The sequence below is a fragment of the Podarcis filfolensis genome, assembly GCF_964270895.1.
Source record: "Podarcis filfolensis genome assembly, chromosome: 13".
Taxonomy (NCBI): Eukaryota; Metazoa; Chordata; class Lepidosauria; order Squamata; family Lacertidae; genus Podarcis; species Podarcis filfolensis.
This window is the reverse complement of record NC_139615.1, coordinates 31,119,451-31,133,615: the sequence shown is the minus strand read 5'-3', so window position 1 is coordinate 31,133,615 and position 14,165 is coordinate 31,119,451. Positions and strand designations below refer to the sequence as shown.

Below are 14,165 nucleotides of genomic sequence, written 5' to 3'. Positions count from 1 at the left end.
GTTGGTGCCAGCCTTTAAAAAGCCCTAAACGGCCTTGGCCCTGTATGCCTGAAGGAGAGTCTTCACCCCCATTGTTCAGCCCAGACACTGAGGTTCAACTCCAAGGCCCTTCTGGCAGTGTCCTCACTATGAGAAGTGAAGTTACAGGGAACCAGGCAGAGGGCCTTCTTGATAGTGGCGCCCACCCTGTGGAATGCCGTCCCATCAGATGTCAAACAGATAAATAACTATACAACTTTTAGAAGACATCTGAATGTTTGAAGTTTCATTATGCTTTTATATTTGTTGGAAGCTGCCCAGAGTGGATGGGGCAACCCAGTCAGATGGGCAGGGTACAAATAATGAAATTATTATTATTATAAATGTGAAACGTGAGACTTTGCTCTTTATCCCCAACGGAAATGAAGCTTCAGTACCAATGAGAACGTAGAAAGCTGGCTTCTCCAGAATCAGACCAACGATCCATCTAGCGCAGCATTGGCTACCCTACCATAAGGACTAGAAACTTGCCCTTTTTAAAACGAAAGCTGCGATTTCCTCCTGATGCTCCCAATAAAATATATTCCTAACTTTATTTTATTTTTCACTCCCATGGAAAGGCAATGTAGACGCAGCCCTTCTCCAAATCCAGCTCACCTGCAGTTTCTTCAGCTGCTGCAGCTGGTTGCGGAGGTCGCTGGCATTCTGCTGCAGGTCGTGAAGATGCAGCTGCATGTGTAGACGGGTGATGGCAGTGGGCTGCCCAGCCGGTGTCCCAGAAGTGGATGGGGGTGGAGGACCAGGTACAGGTGTCCCAACGTTGCTTCTGCTGGGGGCTGAAAGAAGGACAGCAGGAGAGAGACTCATAACTTGTACAATCCAGAGTAACAGAGACTTGCAGTTGCTTTCAGTCCAGTATTGAACTGGCATTATACTCTAATGCCCAGTGCAAAGCATATGTGGCTTTCACTGTAGAGATGCCAAGACCTGGACCAACATCACTCTACGACCATAGAGAATGGGACAAGAGCAACTCTCAATTCTTACCACAAGTTTGAACGGGTGGGGTTATTCTCTATGGTACAATTGTGTTGATCTCACAACTCACCCCATCCCAACTTTTCCTGTTCTTGTCCCTCATTTCTCCTTCCACCCCTATCTTGTGCATGACAATAGCAAGTCTCTCTGGATATGAGATCACATTCTAGTGGTCTGTGTAAAAATGTTTTAAATGAATAAGTAAAATATTGGATGCCTGCATCAATTCAGCGTAGTTTTTCTAGCTTGGCTCCTGGAGCAGGCAGGAGAGGGCGGGTGAAAAGGGGCAGGTGCAACAGTGACACAAAAATCTTAGCAGCTACGTCCTTCCTCAGTACAGCAGAGCTTTCTTAATGGACCTATATCCATGTTGCTTCCAGGAGACATATCTATTCAGCATTCATCCCGATCTGTTTGCATCAAGTTTGCGGGAAGACTATTTGATGTCTGCTGAATACAGGTCATTGACTGATGGATGTTTATTGGCCATCCATTTGTTTGGGCGGAAGCCCTATGTCATCAGGTCAAATAAGTATCATCATACACTTTCCAGTGAATTTTCCATGATTTTCCTTATTGCAAAAAGTCTGCAGTTTGCTTTCTTTTGGGGGTGAACAGGTTTGTTGGGCAAAGGTACCAATTTGGCCAAGTTCAGAGATAACAAAGGGGGTAGGTATCCCAGCACCACCTCTTTCCAGCAGTGGAGCCAATATCAACCCCCTCTATCTGGGGAAGCCCAGCCAGATGGGCGGGGTGTAAATAATAAAATTATTATTATTATTATCTTGTGATAAGGCAGCCTTGGGGACACCAAAGCAAGATGCTCACTTACGTGCTGAAGGAGGTGTCCCTCCGTTAGTCCCTTCTGTCCTCTCACTGCAAGAAAAACAAGGATTAGACACAGAAAAGGAAGACCCACTCTTACTATGATGGGGAGGATGTGAAAAACGACAGGACTACATTGTGCATCTGTTGTAGGGATGAAGAAAGTCTACCGGCTTTGGTTTTCCAAGTTTCTAATGTTTCCAGGCTTAAATTCGATCCTGTACATTTCCACACTAATTCAAATTATTATTATTTAATTTTTTTAAAGAAAAAACAGCCTCATAACTATTTGCCACTTTAGTGTGAGCTTCTAATAAATAATTTTTTTTGTATGCAGTTTTGACTAATACAAACATTTTTGTAAGCAGTTTCCCTTAATATCATGCCTGCTTGCATGTTATTTTCCATAATGTATGCATTATTGTTCATATTATAGTTCATGTATTGATTTGAGAAGTGCAAGTTAATTGGTTTCTCATTAAAATGCGTGGAATGGTTTTGAAATTTCTGTGAGGCCTTTGTTTGGAGCAAAGAGGACTGTGTAAGTGAAAGGGGAGCTTTTTGGAGCACGTATGAGGAACCTGTGCTGCCGCCACCACCCCAGATGTTGATAGACTCCAACTCCCAGATACGCCAGCCAGAATGACCAATGATGATGAATTATGGAAGCTGAAGTCCAAGAACATCTGAAGGGCCACAGGTCTCCCATATCAGCTATAGAGTGACCAGGCATAAATAGTTTTCGCAGGGGTACCCTCCTGGCATTTGGCTCCACAAGGAACTCAGTCTTTGGCTACGAGGGGCAAGGCCTCTGTGTACTAGCTGACAGAGTTATCTCTTAGCATTCATATTTCTATCCCACTCTTCCCAAGCTGAGATCAGAGCGGCATACATGTTTGTTGGATAGCCAATTTGCCATCATGGCAACCCTCTGAGGTAAGTTGGGCGGGGGGAGAGGGAGAGAGAGAGAGTCTGGCCTAAGGTCCAGCTAGTGAGTTTCATGGCTGACTAGGAATTTGAGCTTGAGTCCCCCTGCTCAAAGTCCAACACTTTAACCATTACACCACAATGGCTCCCATCTCTGTGGATCTGTATATTTATACCAACCCTCACCAGGGAAATGCCTGATTCACACACTACCCTGCTTCCTCTGTCAATGAAGAAAAAAAGAAAGCATCAAGAACATGCAATATCTGCCCCAGCCTCTTACCTAGGATTTTCTGTGTCGGAGCTTCGCATCAGGGCACTCTGCACCAGTCCTGTGAGGCTGGCAATCTGCTTCTCCATGGCTTCCATGCGGTCCCTTGGTGGGGGGGAAAAGGAGGAAAAAGGACCTGGTGAGACATCAGCTTCTTGCCCTCTTTCCCCTCTGCCTAGTTAGTGGAGAACCTTTTTCATCCTCTGTTAGTGGAGAACCTTTTTCATCCTCTGAGGCACATGCCAATCATGGGTTAGCCAGAGGCAAAAGTGGACGCAGCAACTCATGTGAATTTTACCTTTGTATGGTAGGCTAATTTTCTCACACTTGCACATCCCTCTCTATTCTCCATCCAGGCAAGAAAGACACATCATCAGAGTTCAAGGACACATTCCAGCCAGGCAAAAACACTCAAGGAGGGTGTAAGGCAAGGTTGGTGGGTGGCATCGCTGGGAAAGGTGTGAGGCCTGGAGAGAGTCTCAAGGGCGATAGCAAGAGGCCTGGAGTCCAAATTCTGCTCCCAGCCTTCATGTTTCCCATCCCTAGCCTAGCACTATGGCAGTATGAGCAAACATGCTAGTTTATAATTATTATCTGTTTTTATAAACTCTTCTATCCTGCCTGTCTCTCAGATTACAATATAAAGAAGTAAAAAACGTTAAATTCACCGCAGCGGAATATATATTAGTAAAGTAACAACGAAATGCCAGGAAAACCATTGGAAAGTCTGCATTAAAAAGAAAGCAGCACCTGAGCAAACTCAATTTATCATCCTCCATAATGCCCCCCGGAAGAGAGGCATCTTCACAATTCAGTGAAAACCGAGGAGCAACGGAGCAAAACAATGGAGCTTCCCGAGGACATGTGAGAAATGTAAGAACATTAAGAGCAGCCCTGCTGAAATCCATCCAGTTCAGCATCCTGTTTTTGACAGCAACCCAGCCAGGTGCTTTTGGGAAGCCCATACCCAGGGTAAATAGGACATAGCATCAAGGGTGTTCTGTAAATCTGCTTTCCTTAGATGGAAGTCTGGCTTCCAGCAAGCCTCCATTGAAAAGGCTGCTGTGGAGAACAGGAAAGAAGCCATTTCTGAGGTGGGGGGGGGGATCCTCGATTCTGGAAGAGAATCAAACGCCAACCCCCAACCTGTTGACGTGAGTGGTTGTTGTATTGAGGTCAGCACAACTTGGCCAATATAAGGCAGCCAGTCCTTTTCTTTTCAGGGGCCATAGCTCTTGAAAAAGAGGTAGGACAGGTGTGGGGAATCTCTGCCCTCCAAATGTTGTTGAACTACAGCTCCCATAATCCTCAGGCACTGAGTGAGCTGTATTTCAGAAATATCTGGAGGGACAAAGGTTCCTCATACCTAAGATAAGGCTTACCTCATAAAGGTGAAAGACAAACCCCCCATAAAACAGGTCTATTTGCACCAAATCTGGTGGAAAACGCAGTTTGTTTGGATTTATTTTGGCTACTCTCTCCCTCAAAATGTGTATCCCAGAGGCATTCCTCCGTCAGCATTCCTTGAAGGTTCTGTACTGAGGAGAAATTTATCTCACACACACTTTCTGGTACATTAATTTCTGACAGGTCTGTGCTTGCCATTCCTTTGACCTCTCTCCTGCTCGGCTTTCACTCTCCCCCGCCATCCATCTCCCCCCAACCCGCCCTCTCTTGCTGATTCTAATCATTTCTTCCTTTCTATCTTTTGGTTATCCTAATGAGCTCTGTTCCTACCATTCCCCCTGACAACTCTACTGACAACTCAGGAACCATCCTTGCTGTAGAGATTTAGACACGGGGAGATTGAACATCAGATAAGGTACGATTTTCTTTTGCTAATCTAATTTGCCTGAAGACAACTTCTGCCTGCACCCAAAAAAGAGAACGGGAGGAGGAAGACAGCAGCAAGTTCCAAAGGGTGGGAGAGAAAGGGGATGGATGGAGAGCTAGGGTGGCAGGGAATACACATGACCATTCCAACTATTTGGGATGAAAGCAGCTGGTTCCCCTGCCCTGCTGGTTCCCCAGTCCTACTGAGATATTGCTTTTCTGCAGTCAGGTGGAAGTGGGATTAAAATGGCAGCCACGAAGCGCGTAATACAATGCTATTTTATCCAGCAATGCCTTTCTCCATGGCTAGCTAAGATTCTTTTATAGCATTTACCCAGAAGACAGTCTCATTCAACAAAGGCCCTTTCTAAAGTTTCCTGTTTGCAGGTTCTGTTCATTATACTTATTGTGATTGGGAGATCAGTGATTGATTGCCCCTTAATTGCCCCATGAGCAGCAGGGGTACCTTCAGGGCGTAACTCTGGCGCAGATGTCCAGGGCCCCCACTCAAGAGAATGAACAAGAGGGTCCCCAAATGCAGCAGGGCTGCCTTACAACCACTGTCCCTGCTGCACCATTAAAACCATTAACCCAGTTACCTGAATGTACCACTGGCAGGCAATGAACTAAAAAGCAGACATTTGGGGGAGGGATGGCTAGAGGAGGTGAACACTTGAGGGGAGAAAGGAGAGGGGGCAAACTGAAGAAAGGAAGGATCAATGAGAAAGAAAGACTGGAAAAAGCAGTTACACAGGGCCTAGAGTCAGGAGGATTGTGCGCGGTTGTCAGGAAATAAGAAGAAAGGCAATTTTTGGAATCTGGGTAGAAAAACAAGGCAGGGAATCACGGAGGTGAAATAAGTAGGTGTACCGCTGTGCATGCAGTAAATCCAACGTAACTCGTCAAAACCTCTCAGGACAATAGCAATTTTGCACAGTGCCAAAATCTGCTCCAAAGCAGCAGGCTCTGCATTTGAATGTTGAAACTCAGAAAATACTTATCAAGGTGCCAGTCACCTTAAGAACAGTACTGGTGGTCACCAGGAAGTGACAGCCTCCCATCTTACCTTGTCTCCGTATCCTTGGCAGGCACAGGTGAGCTGAACCCAGAAAGGGGGCGTTCCCCAGGTCCAGGGAAGAGCTCTGGGGGCCCTGAAGAGCTGGGATTCCTTGGCTTGTTGACAGGGCTTTCCATGAAGACCGAGGAGCATGAGTCTTTGCGGAAGGTCTGGCGGACTGGAGAGGAACGGCTTGGGGGCCCTGAGTAAGGGCTGTGGGGGCTTTGGCTCTGCTGAACGTCTACCAGCCGGCCGTCGGCAATTTTCTGCGGCGATGAAGGGGGCAAGCGGAAGCCCATCCCCGGACCGTAGGTGTCGCTGTAGATCTGTGTGTTGGGCTTATACAAGCTGTCTTCCAGTTCGGACTGCAGGGCAGCAGCTGAGTAGGTGCTGAGGGAACGGACAGAGCCCCGCTTGTAGAGGCCCCCTGGGTAGGCAAAGGGGTCCCCCATCCCAGCCAGGGACTGCGTGGACGTGATGCTCAGGCGCCCCTCGTGCACCATGCTGTAGGGGTCGGCATACAGGCCCTCGTTCTTCACGAGCACCATGTTCTTCCCGGCCATGTCTTCGTCTGGCTTGACGTCCCGGCGTTCCAGGATAGCGCTTGGGCTTGGCGAGACCCCCTGGGCTGGAGGAAGGTTGGAGAGCCGCTCGCCATGGTGCACGGGGCTGCCGGCGTAGGAAGGCGGGCGGCCACCGCTGTAGGACATGCGGGAGCGGGACGGCGAAGACGACTGGAGCACTGGTGGAGGCGATCCAGAGGTGAGGTGAGAAGCAGGTGACATGCTGTTTAGGCGCCGGGTGGGAGAGGACTCCCTGGAAGTGTAGACCATCTCTCTCTGGGAGAATAAGCGATCAGACAGTGAGAATGTTATAAACTCTACCCTCCTTTACACACCAGGCCCAGGTCAAAAGTTGCAAGGAAAAGGTGGGAAGAATATAGCTGAATGAAAACCAGACCCATCACTCATTCCTGTCGCCTAGCTCACACAAACAGAAGATGAAAGTGGTAAAACCCGACCCTACCACTTCAGACTGCAGCAGGGTACGGGGTGTACAGGATGCCTCCCCGTGAGAAAAACCCGGTATGTACAAATTTGGCTTACCAGAGAAAAGGCTAGACTAAAACCATTCTCCCCGGCTTAACTGATTTCTATCTGGAATGAATTTCATACACCAGAGAACATTAAATAATGTAATCTCCCATTTGTAGTACAAAGTGGTAAAATCCTAGAACCAGTTCACCACTTTGATTGCAGTGTGAACTAGGCCTACTGGTGGCACTAATCTTCTCTGATACCTCAAATTCTGCATTGAGAGCTGAATTCCGCAATGTGAATGCATTATGAAGAACAAATATATTGCTTTAACTTTTTATTCACTACTCCCATAAATCTCCTGCTGTGATAGCGATGCTAAAAAAACAAACGATAGACAACCCTAACACAGACAGTGTAAAAGAACGTATCCTAGGCATCTGCAGAATGGCTTCGCTTGCAAGGTGACCATCATCTGGACTGTGATCAATGGGCAGGCATTGCTGAAATGTTCCTTAGTAATCTGCCCCCCTCCCTGCACCTACCACCGCACTAACATCCAGTGAAGACAAAAACAGTTCAGGGGCCTTACTGAAGCCCACTGTCTTACCCTCAGGTCTCCATTGGTGATGTGGGATCCGGGGAAGGAAGCATAAAGGGGCTCTTTCCGATAGATTTTGATAATGCTCCTATCCTGGATATCCCTGCAAGAACAAAGGCATTAATGGAACAAATGAATGGCAGCCTTGGTTATTATTCCAAGGGCCAGAGTATGCATGGCCATGTGACAGCTGCACAGAGGCAGCCTGATGACGTCAATGGCCCACGCCACAGCTGCTGGAGACTATTGGGCAGGAGTCTTCCTCTTCCTCAATATTGAGGATTTACACATCTCGATAGTGAGGATTTTTTTGCAGTAACCTGCTGTTGGGTTTAGATATGCGAGTTTGTCTGCATAATTCCACTTCTGGCTTTCGCACACAGATTCTGTGCTCTTGCTAGTTAAGTATGAGGCTGAAATTGCAACACTCTCATCAAGAGAATGCTTGGATAAGTGGTATGAAGCGATCTGGCAGACAGCTATGTTGGAAAAGCTAACGTGGAAACTGTGGGTAGCAAGAAAAGAAAAACGGTAAATTCTACACAGTATGGGGCAATTTTATTGAACACACAGGTAGTGAGGCACATGGGGGAGTAGTGTTTGGGGTGGGTAACATAGTTTGGAATACTTGAAGTATACATTTTAACCTTTCAAATTGTTGCAGATATAATGTATTCCTCCCTTTTAATGAGATTTAAGCACATGATGTGTTATTTTATGGTTTTAGAGATTATGAAAATATTTGAAATATATGCTGTGGCAAATAAACCTTATTTATTTATTTAAGAGAGAATGCTGCCAGACTCCAAACGGGAGGTGGGGGTTGTGGCCCCAAAGCATACCTTTAAAGCACGTACACCCCTAAATCCTGGAAACGGCAGTTTGTTAAGGATTCTGGGAATTGTAGCTCTGTGCGGGGTCAACTAAAGTTCCCAGGATTCTTGGGGTGGGGAATGTGCTTTAAACATGTTTTAAAGGTATGGTGTGTGTACACAGTCAGAGAGTCTATCCAAGGGCAGAAATTTGACTGCTCTCTGACCTATTGAAATGGCTTAGTTGGGATATGTTAGACCAGGGTGGGGAAACCCTTGCAGGTCGAAGGGCTGTGTTCCCTCATGTACCATCTTCTGAGAGGGCTGCATGCCTGTGGTGGGCAGGGGCAGACAAAAGTTGCATTCCATCTGCACAAAAGCCAGATGTTTTCATACGGATCCCAACACACACACACATACCCATCTTTTAATCCTCTGCCCTGGCAAGTAAGAGGCATTATCACAGTTCAATGACATCATCCAGCCAGGCAAAGCACCTGAGGAGGGTGTGGAGTGTGGTCTGAGAGCAGCCCTGAGAGCTTGACCAAGAGGCCTGGAGGGTGGCATTCAACCCATGAGCCAGAGGTTCCACACCCCTGTGCTAAGAGGTTTCTGAAGAGGGTGATAAAGCAGCAATAACTAGGGAAGCACTGTGGTATAGGTGTCTCAACAATTATGCACAATGCAAAGATAATTGTTTTTTTCCCCCTCTCGCTTTCTCAGAATAGCAAGACTCTGGGTCACCCAATTAAATTGACTGGCAGTCGATTATGGACGGACAAAAGCACTTCTCCACACAGCACACCATTAATTAACAGGCTGGATTGGCTGCCACAAGGCGTGGTGATGGCCACTGGCTTAGATGGCTTTATAAAAAGATTCACAGAGGACAGTTTTATGAGCGTCTATTAGCCCTAACAACTAAATAAATAGAGCCTCCAAGTTCAGAAGCAGTAGACATCTGAATAGCAGGCAAGCAATTAGAAAGGTCTGTTCCTTTCATGCCCTGTTTGTGAGCTAGCTGTCCCAGAGACATCTAGCTGTCCAGTGTTGGAGACTGGATGCTGGGCTAGGTAGTTTGAGCCAGCCAGGTCCCTTGTATTCTTAATCCCTTGAGCAGGAAGGAAGAGAAGACCACAGCTGAATGCGATGGTGACAGGTCTCTCTTTAGTCGCACCACTTTTTAAAAGAATATCTTACTGAAATTTTTTTATAGCTCTATAACAAATCATACATTTTCCCCTCCTGGCCCTCAGCTTGCTACTTCCTTCCTTCTGCTCAATCTCTTACTCACTCAGACTGCAATCCTGACCATATCTACTCAGAAGTAAAGAGGTACTCTGGGTGGTTTATAGTACAAATGTTAAATTTGCTCCCATGAGATATACTGATGGCCACTGACTTAGATTACTTTACCTTAGTTCCCAAATGGCTTAATTGTCAAACAAATTGGCTCCCGAACGCCACAAACCTGGAAGTAAGTGTTCCGGTTTGTGAACATTTTCTGGAAGCTGAACGTCCGATGTGGCTTCCACTTGAGTGCAGAAAGCTCCTGCAGCCAATCGGAAGCTGTGCCTTGGTTTTCAAATGGTTCCAGGAGTCAAACAGACTCCTGGAACAAATTAAATTCGAGAACCAAGGCACCACTGTACCACTTAATGTACAGGTGATTTCCAAGTGGTTTACAAAACATAAATACCAATTGCACAATGCATAACAATTCAAAAGACGTTTAAAAGATGACCGCACAGATTCATGGAGGATAAGGCTATCAATGGCTACTAGCTATTATGGCCTACTTCCACTGTCTGATACAGGATGCTAGGAGGCCAGTTGTTTGGAGTCACAGGTGGGGAGAATGCTGTTGTGATTGTGCTCTGCTTCTAGGTTTCAGGATGCTGGACTTGTTGAATCTTTGGTCCAGCTGGGCTCTTCTTATGTTCCTATGCTTGTAGAGGACTTCTTCCCTACTCCTCCCGCTCCTCCTTCCATCACTGCATTCACCCACCTCTTCTCACCCTCCTCCATCTTCCTCTAGGCTTCCCATACCCAAATTAAATTAGGCCAGTGGCCTCATTTGGCCCTTAAGGCCGCAAGTTGCCCACTCTTGATTTAAAGTTTCATACAAGCACAGTGAATGAAAAGAAAAGCACAGTATCAGGAGGGAGGGAAATAGCAGACTGGTCATATAGTCCTCTACTTGGTAGTCCAATGTCACACTTCCTCCAAGCATTTAGTAGTGCCTCCAGCAAGGCACTGCTCTCACCTGACATCCTCCAGCTCATAGAAGACGTTACGGGATTCATCCTTGATCAGGATGGCAGTGTTGGGGGACTTGAGCATGCCCATTGTCAGCTTCTGAGGAAACATGTGGACAATAAGGGCATGCAGAGTGTCCATGCTGCTGATTTCGTGGGTGATGTGAACCCGTCTTGTTTCATCCCCAAACTGCAGGAAAAGGACACCTAGGAAAATAGGAAATGGTGTGAGAGAGAGACAGAGGAGACTGGAGGGAAACAGGTCAAGAAATGCAGATTATCAGTCAAAACAACTAATGCTAGCAGAAAGGAAAGCTTCTGGGTTGCACAAGACTCTTCTTCAGGAGGCAAAGTGTTAGCAGAAAGAGAGTCACAGAGTCAGAACGAGAGAATCATCTACTCACAAATGTGAACCCCATACTGACTGAAATCTCTTGGGGGGGGGAAGGGGCTACTGAATGTTTCATTCATCTCGAAAGTGCATTCAGTGGCCACCTGTAGAAGACATCAGACAGTACTTGTGCCCAAACTCTGATATTTCTACTAAAGAACAGGGCCTTTCCCCATCTCTCCTTCAGACATCTGGATAGCTCAGCTGGTTAAAATGTGGTGCTCATAATGCCACGGTTGCAAGTTTGATCCCTGTGTGGGACAGCTGCATATTCCTGCAATGCAGGGCGTTGGACTAGATGATCCTCGGGGTCCCTTCCATCTATTCTGCTCTGCTCTGCTCTGTTGTTCTGCTTCAGAAACATCCACAAAATTCCCAAAGGAGTAGTAACTGTGTTATAGTCATACCTCGGGTTGAATGTGTTTCGGGATGAGCGCGTTCGAGTTGCGCTCCGCAGCAACCCGGAAGTAACGGAGCACGTTACTTCCGGGTTTTGCCACTTGCACATGTGCAGACGCTCAAAATGACGTCACGTGCATGCGCAGAAGCGCCAAAATGTGACCCGCGCACACGCAGACGCACGGACACGGGTTACGTTTGCTTCTAGATGCGAACGGGGCTCCAGAACGGATCCCGTTCGCATCTAGAGGTACCATTGTACTTTGTTGCCACAAAACCAACAAAGGGTTATACCTAACCAAGGTCTAGTCAGAGTAAACCCATTACAATTAATAGCTCTAAATTAGTTATGTCCATTAATTTCAACGGGTCTAACAATATATCTGAAAGGCCACAGGTTCCCCATCCCTGGTGTAAAGAGAGAGAGAAAGAGAACAAAAGAGAAAGCAGTATGGCCAGAGGAAAATGAAAACGCAAGAACACAGACCGTGATAATTAAGTTACAGCTCAAACGTAAAAAATAATTACAGTGATCACTCACTAAGCAGTGCTGATGATAATAAACATCTTGGCATTGGGTTTCTATTTGGTCGGGCGTATGTAAGGGAGTAGTTAGAGGCATGGTTCCCTGCTGGTATCAGTTCAAAAAAGAGCCCTGAATCGGCTTTTCCAAATATGTTTGTAATTTTTATTTCTTTCTTTCTTTAGAAATGTTTTCCCTCAATCACCTTGAGTTAATTTGTTGAACGAGCGATAATTTGTAATATAAACAAAAACAAGCAAGTAAATTACTATAGTAGTAGTACTAATAGTAGTAGCAGTAACAGTGGTATTTCTGTGGCACCCCATAGCCAGCTATCTGGGTGGCATATATAAAAATGCTTAAGATAAAAATATGGACCAGGAGTGGCTGGCCTCCGGCATCCCTGACCATTCACCAAGCTGGCTAGAGCTGACGAGAGTTGCAACTTCTGCATGGCAACGTAAAGGGAACCCCAGGTACGAACAGTAAAAAGACTAGCTTCAGTTATGCATAGCAGCAGAGACTATGCGATTAAACTGTACACAAACACAGGTCTTTAAAAAGAAGCCAAAACCTCAAAAGCTGTTGTTGTTGTTTTCAAAGATACGCAGACTGCTAAACTTCACCAACCTGGTACCCTCCAAAAGTTTGGGGACTACAACTCCTATCAGCCTCAACCAGCATGGGATTTGTAGTTCAAAATAGATGGAAGGCACCAAGTTAGCAAAGACCGTGTGCCACTAACCTGGGGAATTGCGGTTGTCCTATCAGCCAGCCCTTGGGACTGCGGCTTCTGTTGCTGAATTTCAGGTCAGCTCTGAGTAAGAGCTCCCTCATTCATGATTTGATTATGGATCCATCAGGTCTGTGTCACTGAGACCTGGGTGGGTGAGCAGGCCAGAGTTGGTCTCATCCAGTTGCGCCCACCTGGGTTTTTGGTGCGGCATCAGGGCAGGACTTGAAGATTGGGGAGGGAGAGTTGATGTAGTTTATAGAGATTCCATTTCTCTGTCCAATTGCAGGGAAGGTATCTAGTGCTCCTGGCACTGGGCAATCGGGACATATTAGGGATTCTGTTGGTTTACCACCCATCTGGCTGCCCATAAGTCTGAGCTGAGAGAGCTAGTTTTGGAGGCAGTGTTGAGGATTCCCAGACTGATGGTTCTGGGGGACTTCAACATCCATGCCAAGGCTCTGGGGTGGCTCAGGACTTCATGACTGCCATGAAAACCATGGAGCTGTTCCAACATGTCACAGGACTTGTGGCAGGCCACACTCTGGGCCTTATTTTCTCAAATGGGCAGGAAGAGGGGGATCTGAAAGTGGGGGGTATTGACACCAGTCCTTTGTCATGGTCACATCACTTCCTGTTGAGATTTAAGCTTTCGGTACCTTTTACCCTCTGCAACCACAAAAAGTACTTGGAGCAAAATAGCTTCAACTGCGGGTACCTCTGAGTCCCACAACAGAAGCAACAAGGGTGACAAAAGTCGGCTTTCTAAACAATGAGATGTGTCGAAAATCAGGATACATCTCTGCTAACTGGGGATGCTTGAGAAACAGTTCTTACCTGGAGACCGGAGTTTTGTTTGGCTGGTGGAACGGGACAAAGGCAGGCTTTGCCGGAACCGGTTCATCCTGTTAAACCCAATGGGCAGCTCAGCTTCAGACATGGTTTCCAGAGACTCGGCAGAAGCAAAGGAGAGTTTGGCTTGATCGGCCAGGCCAGGCTGAGAGCCCTGTGAGTGCCGGGAGCTTCGGGTCTGAAAGGTAAAAGAAGAGAGACAGAGCAACATGATTATGGAGAGCAAAGTGTTCTTTTTCTAGAAATGTGGCATTGAACAGATTTCACACGTGTCACCTCTTCCCAGTCACCTTTTTTAAAAAGGCATTTTTGATCATGAAGATATTTCGTGTGCCATGAAAAGCAGCAGCAGAAAACATCCCTAAATATTTTTCCCCGCAATATACATACATATCAACGCCTAAACATATCTGTCCTAATCTCTGGCAATTGATATAGGGACTCAAAGTATAGCTACAAGCTTCAACTGGTTTAGTGTAGGTAGATTATTAGTCAACTAACAATCCAGTTACCTCACTGATAAGTGTTGATTTTAACTCAGGAACATTTCATTTCATGTAGCTTTGCATTAGCAGCATGCCTGTTTAATTTTTTAGGCTATTTTTGGTTCTGGTGCACTGCTGCAATAT

The 14,165-nt window shown here is 46.4% G+C and overlaps 1 protein-coding gene across 25 annotated transcripts in view; it reads right to left on the bottom strand.

Moving 5' to 3' along the window:
- SRCIN1 (SRC kinase signaling inhibitor 1) overlaps positions 1-14,165 on the bottom strand; it is a 321,699-nt gene that overhangs the window by 50,104 nt on the left and 257,430 nt on the right. For all 25 annotated transcript variants that reach the window (XM_083582373.1, XM_083582376.1, XM_083582372.1 and 22 more), the window contains 7 exons: positions 13,522-13,714; positions 10,647-10,845; positions 7,578-7,671; positions 5,940-6,769; positions 3,053-3,145; positions 1,850-1,893; positions 637-815 (listed from right to left, as the gene is read on the bottom strand). In XM_083582373.1, the coding sequence (XP_083438499.1) occupies positions 637-815; positions 1,850-1,893; positions 3,053-3,145; positions 5,940-6,769; positions 7,578-7,671; positions 10,647-10,845; positions 13,522-13,714 (1,632 nt within the window). The remainder of the gene's footprint in view (positions 1-636; positions 816-1,849; positions 1,894-3,052; positions 3,146-5,939; positions 6,770-7,577; positions 7,672-10,646; positions 10,846-13,521; positions 13,715-14,165) is intronic.